Consider the following 19,355-nt stretch of genomic DNA (forward strand, 5'->3'; position numbering starts at 1 on the left):
CCCGCGGATTGAAAAGGTTGTGCAGCGCCCTTGGACTAGAACAGCGGTTCTCAAACATTTGACGCCCGCGGCTCCCTTGCCCAATTTATGGTTTATCTTCGGCTCCCCCAAAATAGTGAACATTATAAAAAATATATTATAATATAATGATAATTTCTCTATATCAAAGAACCACTTCTTATAGCATTTATAATCACACAACTCAATATCTCCAGCTCGTTCTTGACAAAGGTTGGCGACGCACACTTTGAGGAAACACTGGACTAGAATCTTCGAATTGAATTCTGAAATACTCATCTAAAAGTTTCCACGGTAAATCGCCAAATATCTAAATTCGCCAAGATATATATATATTTTTTTGTCTACCCCTGTATGTAAGAAAAGAAGAATAACGTTATTTCAATCGAGATTGTGTGACCTAGCCACCTCTAGACTCTCTTCAATCTTTTTTTGCCACGTCCGTGCGTTAATGCACGCAGGTGTGCACAAATTTGTCTGCCCTTAACCTTATAACTATACTATATATATGCTGTTGTGTACTATATATATATATATATATACGTACATATATACGTATATAAAACGCTTCTTTTTCCCCTATTTTCACAATTTTTTATGTGCATAATATCTACCAGAAATAAGATCTTGAAAGGCCCTCTCAATTTTTTTTTTGAAACTCTGATGTGATTTCATCTCCCGGCAGGCTCTTAAATTGGTAATAAATCCCAAAACCCTACATTTTTATGAAATATTACATTCTTTGTACAATTTTTCTCAAGTATAAATACAATTTTTTAAGTTTCTGGACGCGACAAAGATTTAATAAAGTGATTTTTTCCCATTTAAATCCATTTGAGCTTTTTCCCGGTGGATGGTCTATTTTAGAGTCTTTGCTTTAGAACAGTGTTCTTCAAACTTTTTACAACTGCGGACAGGGGAAAATAGTTGAACGATTTCGCGGACCAGAGGAAACTGGAGGATTAATTTGCGGTCCGGAAAAAATAACTTAATTAGAGAAGCAATTCGAAGGCCGGCAAAAGAATAAATAAATGGGAAAAATAATTTGTGAACCAGCAAGAAATGATAGAAGAAATAACTCTTGGGGACCAGTAAAAAACGAATAGGAAAAATAATTTGCGGACCAGCAAAAAATACTGTAGGCTATATAGGAGTTACAATTTGGGAATCGGTGAAAATTAATGAATTGGTGAAATAGTTCGAAGACCTAAAAAATAATAACAAAAATGGGAGAAATAATTTGTCAACCAGCAACAAATGAATGGGAGAAACAATTTGAGGACCGGTAAAAAGCAAATGAATGGAAGAAAATAATTTACGGATCGACCAAAAAATAAATAAATAGGAGAAATGATTTGAATACCTTCAGTGTCTTCTTGAACCGCAAGAACTATAACGTCAACTGTAAGAGACACCCTGTATATTAGAGAAATATTCAAAATTTACGTAAAAAAGCCCTCAAGGAACCCCTGACGTTTTCACAGACTTCCGCAATGTGTATACACAGTGAAAGAAGACTGTCTCTTCTTTCACTGACTTCCGCAGACTGTTCCTCAAGAATTTCGCGAAATCTTGGGGCTATTCCACGGAAAACAAACAATTTTTGAGTATTTCTCTGATATAAGGGGGAGCATCTCTGTTTTTTCCGTGGAATGACCACAAGATTTTGCGGAACAGTGCGCTGAAGAGACAGTCTACTGTATACACACTGCGGAAGTCTGTGAAAATAGATTCGTAACCATCAGGGGTTCCGCGAGGGCTTTTAAGCTGCAAACCTGTGACTTATCATCTGGCAGTATATAATAGAATAGTATAAGAAATACAAAGTATCAAGACAGCGAGCTCTCAATTATGAAGAGCTATATCACCAAGAGCAATTTAATAATTTCGATATAACCCAAGTGGGACAAAAAATTAAAATAAAATATATATAAAAAAAGCCGAAAATGGCCGACAAAATAATTTTCTACATTCTTAATTTGAGGTAATGAATGAACGTCAGACTTATTCCCTTACCGAGATCTCTTCAAGCCTAGCTCCGACTTAATTTGAAGCGATAGCAGATGATATGAAATCGTATACTTTTTAATTAACGATCATCTCTTCCAACGTTGACAGACTAATCTAAAGTTCCATCGGTATGAATATCGTGAATGTCACACGGGACATGTGATTTAGCGCCATCTTCAGTCAAATATGTTCGCAGGAATATTTTATTAGTATAATATTTTTTAACGTAAATGCGATCGAATTCTATAACAAACAGAAAAAAAATCTAAAAAAAAAATCTAAAGCCGTAGTTTTGGTAGAATTTTTCATGTTTACAAGAAAGCTACACAACATTAATAGTTATTAAAGTATATAATTTTAATCACAAGCAATAAACATTTCATTCCATCCTTTTCGATTATAATTAAGGAGTGTGAAGGGTTTTCCCATAATGCCCCTTACAATACGTTACTGCCAATTGGAGTCACACTTCCAGCTAGAGAAAGTTTTCGAATAACGTGTAAAACTCAGATAAGTCATTCATGTTGTAAGAGGTTGTATATATAGTTGTGTATATAAAAATCCACTTTTTTTTATACGGATACCCCTTCAAACTTCCAATCAAAGAGTCCTCCCAGAAGTTAACAGAAAAGTTTCCACGTTTCTTAGTGCAATATTCGCAGATATATCTGATGAACTCAAAAATCGAAGAAAAGTTGTAGAAGAACATAAACTAACGGACAATGCCCCTCCTCCCCCCTTTTATACTGTTCTTTCTGAACTTTTCTCCGATTTCCGAATTCGAATATTCCATAGAAACGTGGAATTTTTTTTTTTTGCGGGCCTCAGGAGAGACAAGGCAACAACTTTCTAATTGGGTTTTTGAAGACAGGGTGTCCGTATGAAATTTTTTATTTTATTTTAATAAACATACAACCCCTGCATCACGGAGGGACATATCTGAGTTCTACACGTTATTTGGATGATTTGTTTTTAATTGGAAGTACGCCTCTAGGATCAACGGTTCGCCAGTAAAATGTGGCAAGGGGGGGGGGATTATGGAATCACGCATTTATAAACTTTGCATCAGTCCGGGGTTGTGAGCGGTTCTATCGATCTATCTATTGGAACAAGCTTTAATATCGCATGATATACTCATAAAGAATGAAGTCAGTGAAAATAGCGATATTTTGGATATTTCTAACAGCAAACATTCCTTTTAAAGCGTTTACAAATTGCCTTAGGAAGGAATTCAATAAATATTACTTCAATGATCGGAATAAAGGAAATTGAACCGGAATAAGTTCGTGGTTATCTCTCCTCTGAAGCTGGTTTAGTTCAGAGCAAACTCCAATTCACGAGCGAAAACGTTTTCTATGGGATCGAGTGCAACGTTTCGGAAGAACTGAATTTGTCACATGATTTATTGGATCATTTTTCTATTCTAGGCAGTGACGCGGGGGGTCATAACCGAAAAAAGCTAAATTGAGCGGTTTCCACCAATGATGTCTGAGTTCAGCTGATTGTGATGACACGGGGGGGGGGGGGAAGAGAGAAGATACATAGATGTACTAAAAAGATGACTTCTAGTGTGTATTCTTTTTTTCATTAGAGGGAATATGGGACATCATGCTTTCTTGTGCGTTTAGATGTCTTTCAAATGATTGTAACAGATACATGCTCAACCCATGATTTCCCCCCCCCCTCCCCGGAGTCGTATGATGTGGCCCACGACCTCAAACCCAATTTTGTAAAAATGAAATTAATGGTTTACACACAACACACACACATTTCCAGATTACTTAAGTGATCCGCGATGTAGTTAAACATCACTTAAGTGGCCCCGTGAAATATTCTCAGATCACTCAAGTGGCCCGCGGCACATTTCCAGATCACTGAATCGGCTTGCATGACACTTCCAGATCATTTAAGTGACCTGCGGTGCAGTTCCACATCACTTAAGTGGCATGCAGCACATTCCCAGATCCATTAAGTGACCCGCGACATGATTACAAATCACTTGAGTGAACTGCGAAACATTTACAGGTCATTTGAGTGAAGTGACTCGTCAAACAGTTCCAGATCACTTGAGTGATCCGCGTCTTATTTCTAGATCACTTAATAAAGTGGCTTGTGTTTAAATCAATGATGTAGCCCACATTCTCCTAAGGGCGTGGTAGCCCAGGTTGATAAGATACTCGCCTAAACCCCTAAAGTACCAAAGTATGTTTAGAGTTGTCCTGAGTTCGATACCCGGTTCGTCCTTGTACGAAACTTTCCTGACGTGGGAGATGCAACAGAAACTGCGATATGAACACAGAAAAAGACTGCTACATCAGGGAAGTTCCACATGGAGAGGGTAGCGAACAAACATGTTGGTGAGCATAAAAGGGTGCCGTTCGGAATCGGCAATAAATTGTAGGTTCCTGTCTAATTAGCCCTCGTTCGCAGAAAATTACCGTGGTGGGACAAAAATAATCAATCAAAATAATCAAACACTGCCTCCTAAAGGTTGAGCATCCTTGCTATAACAAGATCGTGACTGATGAGAGTTCGCAATCGTTGCTATTTGGATTTCAATGTTGTCTTCGTCTTCTTTAGTTTATAAACTAGGCTATATGCAACTAAAAGGCCATCCCTAGTATATTTGACATTTAATATTAAACAATCTACGATAAATACTTATAAGTTCACAAAATAGGACAAAGACATATGCTAATAGCAAATTAATTCAAGACTGGGTTAGGACAAAAGACAAGGTGCATTTCGCGTTATCCGGGGGAGCACCACGATGAGACCCACCTACCTACTCCCCATTGTTTTCGTCACATCTAAATCATGATTCATGTATGGATGCCGTATCGAAGCATTATTACTAGCGGAATATGTTATTTCACTTTTTCGCTAGGTCTCACATTCGATTCAGAAATTGAGAGATTCTTAGTACAAAAAGTCGTATTTTTAGCATTTAGCAACAACTGCAGAAGTGTTGGAAGATTGCGCAATGGTAGAGATCGCCTACTATTATGAGATATGTGTCAGTAGGTTTGTGACACCAATATAAAATTATCTTTTCCCGAACTTGAAATCTTCTCCTCAGGGAAGATATGTGGCGCTACTACTGCTAAGACCATTCAGAGAAAATGTTTGAAGGTCCTAAAGCATATATGACCAACCCATGGCCCGCGAGCTAAACGTGGCATTAATATGACCCACGACCACGACCTCAAACCTACTTTTGTAAAAAAATGAACTAAGTGTCACATATTTGTAGATCACTCAAGTGATCCCGGCACATTTACAGATCGCTAAAGTGATGTGCGACACAGCTCCAGAGAACTCAAACGGCTCGAGATGCATTTCCTGATCACTTAAGCGACTCGTGACACATTTATAGATCACTGACATGTGGCACGGTTCTAGAGCACTTTAGATTAGAGATACTGGTGCAGTTCCGCATCAATCAAGTTACCCGCGGCAAAGTTATAGATCACTAAAGCGGCCCACGTGTCTCCCGCAGAAAGTGCTGTTTTTCTGTGGGTGCGATGAAAAAGGTATGCACAAGTTAATGAATCGCATAACTTCCTCAGGCTACTATAACCGTCATTTTTCAATTATATTAAAAGGCTGGTGTTCATTCAAAAAACATCGCCGAGAATCACTAGACGCCCGCTTCTACCACACAAAGCAAATATAAACGAAAACAAACACGTTTATGGTTTGAGTTAATCGCGGAACGTAATCCCCGCGAATACCGAGGGACGACTGTACAACCATTTCAAAACAAGACTTGAACAAACGTCGTTGTAGAGCAGGCGTCTCCAACCCGTTGCTCGCGAGCACCATGCTGCTCCCCTGAAGTACCCAGAGTGCCCGATGCTCTTGTCCGATTTCGTGCCCGTGAGCACTTGATAAACGTCCCAATTAAACCACCTTGTACAAATTGCATTCAAGGATTGAAATTATCCTGATTTCATGCACTGGTATGTCAAACTTGCCGTAAGCGTGCTCTTCTTCCGATGATGGGTACAGGCAGTGCTCACGACTGCAAAAAGGTTGAAGACCTCTGTTATAGAAGGATTTATTTTCATATCGAATATCGTTCAGCGAGATTTCACTGCACATGCCCGTAAGCAATTGGCATTACACATGGATTACATCCAGGTACCCAGCGGAAATATCAGAATTGATCGAAGCCTTCAGTTGCGTACAGAAGAAAACCCCTCATAATTATGATTCGGAAATATATTCGTATAAAACGTACTTTATTTCAATTCGTATAACAGTGAGAAAAATGAAATTTGCTTTCCTTCATTTCCAAAAACATAAAAAAAAAAACCTTTTCTTTATTATGAAAGATGCGTTTTCTTCATTTTTCACAAAGTATAGAAAATATTCATTTCTATTTCTTATACAATATTCCATGTTAGACAACACTGAGAAACTTTCTAAGATGAGAGAAAAATACATTACTATATCAGAGTAATATTATGACTAGTAGACAGAAAAGAATTATCTGATGTGATATTTTTTAATTATTCTATGAGTACTGTAGATATTATTAATCAATTAAGCAAAGAAAAAAACCATTTTCTTATCGTATTTAATACATTTTCCAGAAAACATACGTATAACCATTTTTTTTTAATGAAATGTGCGGAGAAATGTTTTATATAATCATTATATCACATGGAATATCGAAACTAAAAAAATAAATATACATTTTTTTCTCACAAAAATATATTTGTGGGAAATAATAAAAAATTATACAGACCCATTTTTTTTATATATATTCTATGGGAGTTGATATTTACAAGGAGGTTATAAAGTTTGTTTTTTTGTGTGTTTTTACTGTTTTTGGTCTTTGAGACGGTGCTTCTTAAGATATTGACGGACTGGGAACACCCAGCTTCATATCTCCAAGAGGAGGTTTCAAAGGTTCTTGAAACAAAGAATCAGAACTGATACAGGATGATGTTTGTAAACGTGGAGTTCGCGGCACCTCGAATTAAATCGTTTATATTGTAGAGTTATTCTTGTGAACTTAATTTTTCATTTTCCATGCCCTGTTTCATCATGAGTCGTCGCAGTGGAAGTTACAAATGAATTTCTGAATGAGAAGAGACACTCATAAGAGATATGGTTAGAGCATCACTCTAACCACAGTAAAAGCTTCTGCACGAGCTGCTGTTAAGGGATCGATAAAAAATTAGCCAACTAAAATCTTCGTGAAAAACAATAATTAGAATCCTGATTTAAACCAGTAGTTCTCAATCTGGGTGAGACCCTCCTGAGGAGTTTTGGGTATTTTAAGGGGTCCAGGGGTGAAGGGGAGCTCTGAAAAACTGTCCACAGAGAAATACAAAAAATAAAAATATAGAGTGAGAAGAAATAAAGTTTTCAAGTGAAATAAATGTGAGAAAAATGAAATTAATAAATTCAGAATCTAGCATAATACCTATTGAACCAGGGCTATCTTAACGCATGGGCTCATTCGATCCTAAAATCCGTTATAATTAACATAACATAATTTATTTATCCCCAGTCAATTACGACAATACTATACACACAAATTAGACAATTAAATTACATATTTAAAAATATTTGAAAGAAAATGCAAAGAGAAAGAAAAAAATGTTTGAATGGACACGGTAGAACAGTTAATTCATAATGTGGTGAAGAAAGCTGGGACAGGGAAGAGAGCAGTAGCTAAAAGCTAGTAACGCATTGGCTCATTCGATCGTAATCTATTGATTTACATTAATGGTTCTCAAATTTTTTCGACTAGTGGCTCCCTTGCCCTGTCATCGTTTAATCAAGCCTTCCCAAAACGATTTGGAAAACTGCCATTTTAAAGCACTAAACAGGCTTGCATTAATGTCACCAGCTTTTCGAGACAACCCAAATAAAGACTGGTGATGGCTCTGGAAGCCGCGACGCACACTTTGGGAAACACTGGCCTGAACGATGATATCTGTACTATGATTTTACAGAGTATAATACGTATGTAAGCTGTTACTTTTCCAGTTAAGTGGAGAGCAACATAGCGTCACTCTAACCGGGGAGGGGCATAATATTTCAACGGCTCTTGTATACAACCTCTACCAGAGGGAAGCTCAGTGGACACTAGCCCAGGGCAGCCGGAGAGAGAATTTTTAGTGGATCGGAACAAAGCAAATGCAATACCTGAGTATATTATGTTTAGATTGTGAAGTAAGTTTTTCAAAGCTTTCGACATTAATAGTGAATGTGTTTTCAGTGTTTAATGAATATTTTCAATGTTAAAAAATTATTTTCTTTCCATATTTATCAGAAGGAAAAATTAAAATCACGTGTTTGTTCACTCGGAACGAAAAATATTTTGAGGAAAATATGAATGTAACAGAAAATAAATTGTTGGTTGCATTTTTCAAGTTATATAAAAGAACTTTTCCGAAATTTTTAGTGCAATCCCGGCTTAAAGTCACTGGAACCAGACTATAGGCAGATTATTGCCGGTGTTTAGATGGACATCGGTTTCAACGTATTCCCGTAAAAAAGTATCTCAAACATTCAAATTTTAATTTGAGAGAATTATTCTGTCCCAAAAAAACTAATTTTCATTTCATTTCTGAAAAAATTAATGATTTCAATGAAGATTGAAGAAAAAGACATTTTATGTAGACGACTTAGAAGAAAATCCTTATGTGATTTGGAAGGAAATAAATTTAATTTTTTTTGGACAAAATTTATCTTTGTTTGCTCTCTTGTCTTATCTCTTAAACACATCTAAATCAAATCCAATTCTTAGCAGAGAAATGAATTTTTGTAGACCTATGTGATGGATAAAGTGGATCTCATTTATATCGCTTTTCAAAATACCGCTAGGAAAAAACGTTGTAAGCGGGAAAACGGTTTAAATTAACCGTTAACTGGAAGTTTAATGAGATTGAGCTAGATTTGGGACCATCTTTGAGAATACAAAAGCAAGTAGTACTAAGCGGGAACGTGTTATAAGGGGGGATCGATTGTAATTGTCGAATGTAATGCCTTTAATAGATATTACTTGATTAAATTATAGAAATGATTAACTCCCCCACATTCTTTAACATGGGGAGTCCGCAAGGCCTAGTTGTTCTAGATTTACAATTTTCATGTTTCACATAAGATCCAAACTAACTATAAAAAAAAAAGAAAGTTAAAATTTTTATCTTTTAAAAATAACTATATATATATTTCAACAGTTCTTTTATTTATTATCTAAAAATCAATGAAATTGGGATTTTATGAGACTGAGGCTGTATCGAGTAAGAAAATTTGACGATAGCTGTCAGGAAAAACTGATGGGCTTTGAATAAGATTAAATGCGACTTTCGTGTCAAAAAAAATGTAGAAGTTCGTCGATTTCTCTTAAGAAGCACTGCTCGAGATTGGAATTCTCAGTTTGATTCATAAATTTTCACATTCAAAAGTATAAGGAAAAAAAAAACAAAACTATTTTCTGTAGATTCACTACGAAGTCAAAATTTCTCGACGAGAATGGACGGATGAAAGGCGAGTTTAGGCGACGTAATTAGCACATATTATCTATTATCGCGAACGTTCGATCATACTGCTCAATTTCGTGCCTAAATACTGGTTATTCTTCGTTGATTCCCATAAACCATTATCAACAGTTCCGGCGTTGTTAAATCACCGATCTTGATGTCTTCAATGAACGTGACTGTAATGATGATCATCGTCGATGTGAATTATTTGATCTTTTCCCTTTTGTACGAAAAAATTATCAAATGTGAAAATTTTCGTTATTTTTACGATCGGTTCGATTTTTCATGATCATTTTCGTGCATTTTATTGTGAAAAATGTGTGCTAAGAATGAGTGTTTTTTGTTTTGTATGAAGAATGGATTCACAATCTTCTCTAGAAGGCAGGCGTGAGGGTGTGTAAGCCGTGTAATGGAGAATTATCGTTGCTTGGTGGTGTGGGCATCCCAGCGGCCGATTGGCAAACGTACCACTCACTCAAATTCGTGGGAGTCCCGTGTCCGAAGTGCTGCACCGAAGGCGCGATGGACTGTCCGGTGATGATGCCGTGGTTATGATGACTATGATGCACGCTCGGTAATCCGACTGAGTTCTCCGCGAGGAGTATCGGCGGTTGTTGTTGTTGTTGCTGCTGCTGGTGCTGCGTTGTTGACCCGAGTCCGCCGTCGCTCTCGTAACCGGAACCCGTCGAGCTGCTTCCACCGGGGGTCGCTCCCGGTGGCGGCGGTGACTTCCCGTGAACCTTCATGTGCTTTCGTAGTGAGCTCGGGTGGGTGTAGGACTTGTCGCAGCCCCGGATCTTGCAGTTGTAGGGCTTGTCGCTCGTATGCACGTGCGAATGCTTTTTCCGGTCCGAACTGTTGGCGAACCTTCGATCACAGCCTTCGTACTCGCATTTGAACGGCTTTTCGCCTGCAATAGAATAATAAGTACATGAAAACAAACATATATAAAGCAAAAACATTAAACAAAATTTATTATTTCATGAATTTGTTTTGGGGGAAAATAAATAACATATTGCGTATATTAAAGGTATTTATAAAAGGTATTTATTATATATAAGGTATTTTAAGCGGCAAAAATGTTTTCAACCGTTCGATAATGAGATATTCCCGAATTCTTGGTGTTCGTGGGGCAATTGGGAACGATATTAAGAATTTAAAAACTTAGCTTTCATTATATAAGATATTTTAACATTTCAAATGAACCAATTCATCGAATTTTTTCTGTGTATACATTTTTAAATATTTATTCTTATTATATTATTTAGTAACCCTTCAATTTGCACAGCACAAAAATTACTAAATACCCATTAAAATGTCTTTTTTTTTTTAAATGTGTGTGTGTGAAGTAGGTTTTCTTTTTGAATTATTAGCAGGTGCAAACTAAGAGGTAAGGGAAGTTTTCCCTTGAGAAATCATCTTTACAAAATATCTAAGCTTGTCAGTGCTCAAATAAGAGGCTTTCAAGAAAGCGAGATACTTCGTCGATGCTGCTTAAAGGGTAAACTGTAACTGTATAGGGTAAACGATTTTCTAGGGCAATTATGGTGGCGAATAACATTAATTCCTGGGACCGCCTGGAAGGGCATCATGTCACTCGAGGCCCTAATAAGGTGATTATATGTGTTTATTTTAGTGATTTGGCCGAATATCAATTTTCTTAAAATTTATACACAATTATGAATAAAACTCATATTTTTCATTGGAAATAAAATTATTGGTAATTTTATGATTGATATCGAATTTTAACTATGCAGTTAATTATTTAAATGCATATTTAAAAAAACTGGTAATTGAAAGATTTCTATTGCCATGATACTGAAAATCAAAATTTAAAGATACATGTATATTGTATTTTAATATTACTTGGAGAATCAATTTTTTTAAATACTTGGTACCAATTTTACATCCTAATTAAGAAAATTTCAACCATTATTTACTCTCAACTAGCAAAGCATCATATAAAAAAATTTACTGCTTATTTTCTTATTTTTTTCCTCTCTAGATGTTCTTAGCTCCTTTTGCCTTTTCCAGTAGCGCCATAGATTGATGAACTTGTGTATAATTCATGCTCACTTCCACCTTATTGCGGTAGTATTCTATTTTCAGTTTCATGTTTTCCCTGTCCTAGAGATTCTTTCCCACTCCTGACATTACCTCTCTCACGTACACCACACAAAGAGATATAATCGGTAAATTTTTAATTTATGGGAAAAATTCCAATTAATATAATTTTTAAAAATTAGTTTGATGTATATAGATTCGCACAGATATTCGGCTGTGAATACCTGAGCATTATTCCGCCGAATCTAATATTCGGCAAACGGGCCGAATACCGAATAGCAGCCGAACATTCATCCCATCTCCAGTTTATTTACGTCTTTTCTATGTAGGCCCTAGTTCTGTTGTTCTTGTGCAAATATAATATTTTTGTGTTTGTTTTTACGAAAAAAAAAGGTGTAAAAATGTATTGCCATTGATTGTAGCTTATGTGATCAGTCTCACGATACATTGAAGGGTTGGTTATTCACAGGTTTCTAATAATTATTTTCTCTCTCAACATACTATTGTCTCAAAAACAATAATGAGGTACTCCAGCCCGATTTCACTGAGCACCGTTTATTCGACATTACTACAGAAACTATAGAAACAGTTACTGAATAAATTTCTGGAATAAGAGCAGGTTTTTCCATTTTCTCAAAAGCTATTAAAACCTTTTTTGTGTACAAAATTTGGATCATTTTCTCTATAAGGAAAGTTGGAAATTTCTATTTTAGCTTCAGACTGTTTATGTATTCATTGCCACTTGAAAATAGGAGGAAAAAAAATATTTTTTGAAATTGATAGATATGGTGAAACTTCGATATAACGATACTCTGCGGGCCAAAAAAAATTATCGTTGTGGGGGAAGGGGGGATTATAGTTTTATATAGAGAGGTATCTCAGTTTAACATTAACATGTAGGAATTTCCAAACAAGACTTAAAATATTGTTGTTGAGGGATTTATCATTATATCGAGTATTGTTGTAGCGAGGTTACTGAACGATACGTTGCAGTTTTGGAACAGTTTGTCATCAGGTTTGGAGGATCGACGAGGCACTTCGTGGTTCATGCAAGATGGGCCCAACCACATCGTACCACAACGGTTTTTGCCTTTCTTGAGGAAATACTTCGGGAATAGAATCATTGCATTGAACTATCCCACATTTACTGGAACGGGCATAGATTAGCCTCCATGCTCATCCGATCTCGAACTACTTTCTGCGGGACAAATTGAAGAACACCGTTTTCTCCGGAATAATCTCGTAACACTAGGTGAGCTTCAAGATTTGATCTGTGAGGTATAGTGCCCCAACGGAAATGAACGTTTAGGCACTACAGAGAATAACTGAAAATTTCATTCTACGTTTGCACCCTTTCTGTGCAAATTTTTGAATCTATTGTGACATGATTGCAACGACTGCTTGCAAAGGACAGCCTATAGCCTATTTCTCGTACTCCAAACTGCGATTACAGCATAAAGAACCCCCCCCCCCCCCGTTTATAACATTTGTAACTAATTTTGAAACTTCTGGTAGCATAATATAAACATATCGATTGTTTTATTCTTCTATTGATCATCGTTCCCGAGTTATTTCGTTTTAAAATCAGGAAGCCCCCCTTTGAGGATCACCTTGTGTGAGCACTAACATTCAAAAAATCAAAGAGAATGTTTTATGTTTAAGGTGTTCAAAAACTTAGCATCATAATTCGAAATCTACTTCAGGTGTAGGTGAAATGACTTTTCCTGTTTTGTGAAGCGATTCCGGGCTAGTGTCTTGAAAGACATTTTAGACCTGTAGCTTGCGAGCACCACGGTGTTTCCTGAAGCACCAAGAGTACTCAAACTCGTGTCAGATTTCGTTCTCACGAGCACTCGATCAACGTCTCAATTAAACACCCCGTACCAATTGCGTTCGAGTATTACAATTGATGCTGATTTCAGGCATACGTATGTCAAACTTGCCGAAAGGGTGCTCTTATTTTAATGATGAGTATTAGCAGTGCTCGTGACTTAAAAAAGATCGAAGACCTGTGTAAAAAGGCAACATGGACGACAATCTCAACTCGTTATGACGTTCGGCGATGAAAAATATTTTTGACTCCAGTGGAACAGCCTAAAGACCAGTACCGTCTTAGTGCATGGACCCACTCAAGCACGGCCCGGTAGCCTCAAGAGAAGAGAAGACCTCACAAAAATGAGATCTGGTTGAAATTTTTGAGAAATTGCCGTTTGGGGGGGGGGGGGGGGTCTCAAACAAATCATTTGGCTCCGGGTGCCCGTGATGATCTTAAAACGGCCCTGCTAAAGGCGTGCTGCTTCCCAAACCAACATACTTCGCATATGTTGCTCTTGGTTGGAAAGGAAGACTCTGGGCACCATGTATTAAAACAGGGTGAAGAATAATTGGCTCCTGACATTGAGTTCTTCAAGGGTGAAATCCACGTTGCAGTCGATATCACGATATCCTCACGTTCTATACGCTTACCGATCGTTGTGTTTTCGTGGGATATTATGTATAGGGTTTGTGTGAACCGTATAGTATAATCACATACTTACTATATTTAGTTTAGCAAAGCCACTTGCATGTGAAATCAGAATTTCATTCGATTTAGCTCATCACCAGGTTTGTCACATTTGTTTTCTAAACACACGCCAAACAGTTGGCTAAGGCGTTACTTCCGGCACAACTCAATCGGTAGTAAATTGCCTATGGTGATAGACCGGAGTTGTGCTCGGTTTGAATGAATGAATGAATGAATGAATGGCTAAGGCGTAGGCCTTAACGGTAATTATCGGCTGACATCATGAAAACGAAAGAACACAGAGCTTTCTTTTAACTATAGACGCCATTTCACTTGTATCAAAAGTGCCAATAATTATTACAATATTGTTCATAAAACGTAAACATTTCCCCTTTGTATTCTCGTATTTTTTTGTCTCATTCTATGCTTCCAATTTAAAAAAAAAATACATAATTTTTAAATCGAATGATACTTTCTGAGTCACCTTGTATAAGCTGTATAAGTATTAACTCGATTGATTATTGCACGAGTAGAATTTCATAAATTTACATCATATGATACAGGTATGGTTAGTAGCTCAGCTGAGTAAAAGCGCCATTTTAGTTTTTTGGCATATTTTTTATTTGTTCAGAAATATAAAAACAAGTTTTATATTAGGGGGGGACGTTTTTATTTTGAAGAATCTGTCGCGACCCATAGGGCAGGGCGTCTTCAACGCATGGTCCTAGGAGCTTTTTATCGTAGCCCACCGACATTTTAAGACAATGGCTAAAAACATTGAAACATGATCATATTAAAAAAAAAAATTAATTAATGAGCCCTCAGACTACCGAGAGTTATACCATAACGTTATTGAAAGAAATAATTTCGAGATTCATTGGAAGAAATTTGAAAACTTCCCGAAAAAATAACTTTAAGAGTAATTGAAAGAAATGTTGGTAAGATAAAGGAAATAATTCCAGAATTAGTGTAATAAACAGAATCATTTAGAATGATTTCAGATTAAAAAAAAAAGAAGTAATTAATTACAAACTTCTTAAGAGAATTGGAGAAAAAAATAATTTCAGAACTATTCAAAAATTATAATAATTAAAAGAAATAATTTCAGAATTAAAAAAAAAAAACTCAATTATTTTTGTCCCTGTTCAACTCGGGACCTCATTGGTCGTATGTTAAGGTGCCCTTTAAAATGTGTGTCACCCGAGGGTTAGATTTCAACTATTGCATAGCTGCCAACTTTTGAAAATGAAAATTCGGGAGATTTTCGCGCACACCCGTATTTTATGCTAAAACCACTCCCTAATAAATACAATAGGGATTTTTCCAAATGAAATAGGGATTTTCCAAACATAAAAGTTGAAGCGTAGGGAATAAAATACCTACTCAAAAACTGAAGTCAAATTAAAATAGGGATTTTACACACATGGAAGTTAAACCCTTGGGAATAAAATTCCTACGCAAAAAACAAGTGAAATTGGAGGCCAAAACTTCAATGATATAAAAATAAATATTGTGTTCAATCAGAAACGCTGTGAACAAACATTCTGAGCGAATGACCCCAAAATCATCGGAAGATGAAGGAAAACACCGGCAATTTTTGAAGAACACTGACTTATTGTGACACTTGCTTGATGTTTTTTCTTTATTTCAGAAGTGATGATGGCAGTCTTTCCATGACCGATGTTTATGTCCGTAACACAACTTGTACAAAAAGGAAAAGTCGGCCCTCTTCTGGAACGTTTGATGAAAGGAAATTCGTCGGAATAAGTATCTTTAAAATTGATTAAATATGTTTTTGCTTATCAGTATTCGTGTTTTGTTATATCGCACGTTATAACAAAAGAAATTTTGACCACATGCGCGTGACTATAATCTTCAATTATTATCCAGGACTATTGGCTGCTAAGTCATTTCCCTGCACGATAAGACAAACAACTTTCTTGTTACCATCAGAGGGTTTGTAAAACTTCCTTAAAAAGGGAATTTCCCCATTTACGACGTGTGACGTCATTTCGAAAGGGAAAAAAAAGATGCCCCACAAGAAATTCCTTAGGGATTGTTTTCATAAGCGGGAATTTTTTTTAATGAAGTAGGGAATTTTAAGGGACAATTAGGGATTTTTGTGATTTTCGTAAAAATTCGGGAGATTTAAGAACTTTTCGGGATGTCGAGCGATGAAGGTAAAATTCGGGAGACTTGGCAGCTATGCTATTGTTTAAATCAGTGATTCCCAACATAGACGATGGGAAGTTCTAAAGGGACGGTAGCAGCTACGGGTGAATCTTGGTATAGAATAACTCTAACCTTACACTATATACAAGATTCAACAACATTTGTATATATAAAATTTTAAAACATTACAAATTCATCTTAAAATAATTCAAAATTATAGTGAAACAATTTATTTCCCGACAAAATAAGTATAGTATTAAAAACTTAAATTAATTTAGATATAGTGAATGCGTGTGCATGTATAAAAACTTTAATCGACATCACATTTTTAAAACAAAATTGAAGTACTTTTTGATATTGCAATAGAAAAAGCAACAGATGGCGCTAGCACGAATGTCAAACCCTATTGATAACGACGAAAAGAAGTGTAAGAGGTATATGAATGTCAACCCATGACCTGCGGGCCAAATTTGGTCCTCGGAGTAGAGTAAATTCAATGTGGTCTGTCACCTGAAGCCTAATTTTGTAAAAATGAACAAAGCGGTACAGATCACTCAAGCGCGGCACACAGGTCCGCAACTAGGGGAACAGGCGGGTCTCATGCCCCGGGCGCTGGACCAGGGGGGGGGCGCAAATTTTATTCTCAAACCTCTCCTTCAACATTACAAGAGGGAGCCAAAATGCGCACTTGTTCCGGGTGTCCAAACATCTACTTGCGGCCCTGGCGGCACAGCCAACACCTTCTAGAGCAAGCTGCTTTAGAAGGTATTGGCAGAGCCCCAGAGTACTTAAGTGACCCGCGGTACATTCCCAGATCACCTGAGTGACCCGCTGCATGTTTACAGATCGCTTGAGTAAACTGCATTAGGTACCCACAGGTCTAGAGCACTTAAATGATCTAGAACTGTGCCGCGAGGATCTGTGAATATGCTGTTTATCACCTAAATGGTCTAGAATTGTACCGCGAACCACTTAGGTGACCCGCAGCACATGTACAGATAATCGCGTTACATTTCTAGATCACTTAGGTGACCCGCACCATATTTACTGATCGCCGTTTCACACAGTTCCAGAACATTTGAGGAAACCCCTATTGACGGGCCTGCCATAGAAATCACCATAAATGGCAACCAGGGGCATCTTAACCCATGGTGCCCATGTGGGCATGACAGGGGATCTCATATCAACGCCTACGCTACCGGATCTGGTGCCATGACTTTCAGGTATGAATTTTCAGTATATGTAATTTGCTACTTCCAGTATGGGACCCCCCAGAACATCACTTTGCCCGAGGACCCGTGATGTTAAGACGGCCATGCATAAAACCCCCACATAAGGGGAAAAAGTTATTTGAACTGTAGCCCAGGGTAGGCATGAACCCAGTGTGATGAGTCGAGAGGGTTGATTTATTGTGCAGTTTCGTTGGATCGTCCAGTATTTTACACAGACCTATTTTTCCCATATAATTCGGCTTTCGGGTGGGATGACCACCCATCTTCTGGATGCCTGGCCCAGGGTCCTTGCTGCATCGCTCTCATTCATTTAAATGTTTGTTTATTATAAATTTATTTTTGATTAAATTTAATTTGATAAGGCTCGATAATGATAAGGCTTGATAATTTGATGGCTCTCTCATAGTAGTGGGAGGGGGTGTCGATCTTGGATGAGGGGGTCATGATCCCTAGGATAAGACAAGAACGCCACGAGAAGAAAATTTTGTGTAAAAGAGGCCCATAGGCTGAATAAGATCGAGTATATATATATTTCTGCCAAAGCCCGAAATTGGTCAGTTCACAAATTTTTCTATTTCATTGAAAATTGACCCAACCAATGTCCGAATTTCGGGCTTTGGCCAGCCAGTGCGCGAGCCGCTATGGTGGTCGAGGGGTCATAGCGACGGACTCGCATCGCGAAGACCCGGATTCGAAACCCCACCGTCGTCATAGCGGCGGTCGGCTAAAGTTGGTTTTCTGTGGTTCCCAACTTCAAGGCGCGAATGCGAGCCGATCTTCCGTTTAAAATGTTTCGCACCACAGAGAGCAACAGACCTACAAACAGTACAAATGTAATTCAATCATAACACATCACTCACTTCATTTCTGAAATATAGATGGCAGCACGGAAAAATCAAACACAACACTACATATGCACTCAGACTGCTAGATGCCAGCCCTGTGACGTTATTCCATCCTGCAAAACCGTTCTAACAGTTGTAACGTACGGGATAATGGCGCACTTTAGTTATTCTGAAAAAGCAGACATGCATTTCATTTACGGAGCTGCACGCGGAAGTACCACAGAGACAACATGAATGTACAGTGAGCGATTTCCCCACAGGCGGTTGCCTAATCCGAGAATATTTGCGCGCTTGCATCGGCAGCTTTGCGAAACGGGACCCTTTCTGATGCAGGTCGTACAAGGACTGCTAGAACAGCAAGTGTGGAAGACGAGATTTCCCCAGGTCACATTTGCATGCATGTGTGGTGTTCTTTTTCTCCCGATAAATTTCAACAGGAATGTCGTTTGAACGTTTGTGGAGCGGCCGTTTCGAAACGCGCAAGCGCGTTTCATGTTAGACCCATGCATTCTTTGATGACAATTGTTTGGTGTGTACTATCTCTCCTCTTAAACCTCTTAAAGTTTTCCTCATCTCTTCTTAATCACCCTGTATGTAGACCAGATTTCGTAACTTATTTGTCTCACCATCCCATTTAACGTAATTTTTCGTTCCCGTCGCCCCCCCCCCCCCAACTGCTTGGCCAACCCATAGGATTCTATACTGTATTTGAATCTTCTATCACCGCTTCCCGGTCTACACTACCCTTAAAAAGGTGGTATAATATATCTCCTCTAAGAAAGGTTCTACCACCTCCGGAGGGCGATATCGCCTACTTTGGAAACACTGGATTAGACTAAGAACGATTGGTGACGAAAATTTTTATTAGCACAAACCGGGCAAGCTAGGGATTTGAAAATACAGGGCGTCCATAATTATAAGACCCTATTTTAAAAGTAGCCTACAGGCGAAACCAGTCATCAGAAAAGTGAAATTTTGTGGAGGACTTCATGAAGTGTGATGGGAA

At 37.7% G+C, this 19,355-nt stretch overlaps 1 protein-coding gene across 1 annotated transcript in view; it reads right to left on the bottom strand.

The window, feature by feature from the left end:
* Window positions 1-6,253: 6,253 nt before the first annotated feature.
* Window positions 6,254-19,355, bottom strand: part of LOC149089616 (uncharacterized) — a 36,849-nt gene continuing 23,747 nt past the window's right edge. Inside the window, exon 2 of the mRNA XM_089231350.1 lies at window positions 6,254-10,443. Coding sequence (XP_089087476.1) covers window positions 9,908-10,443 — 536 coding nt within the window. The 3' untranslated portion in view covers window positions 6,254-9,907. The remainder of the gene's footprint in view (window positions 10,444-19,355) is intronic.

Source organism: Pholcus phalangioides, unplaced genomic scaffold (assembly GCF_987345545.1).
Source record: "Pholcus phalangioides strain wild (caught in Gottingen) unplaced genomic scaffold, Ppha-v1.0 ptg000001l_1, whole genome shotgun sequence".
Taxonomy (NCBI): domain Eukaryota; kingdom Metazoa; phylum Arthropoda; class Arachnida; order Araneae; family Pholcidae; genus Pholcus; species Pholcus phalangioides.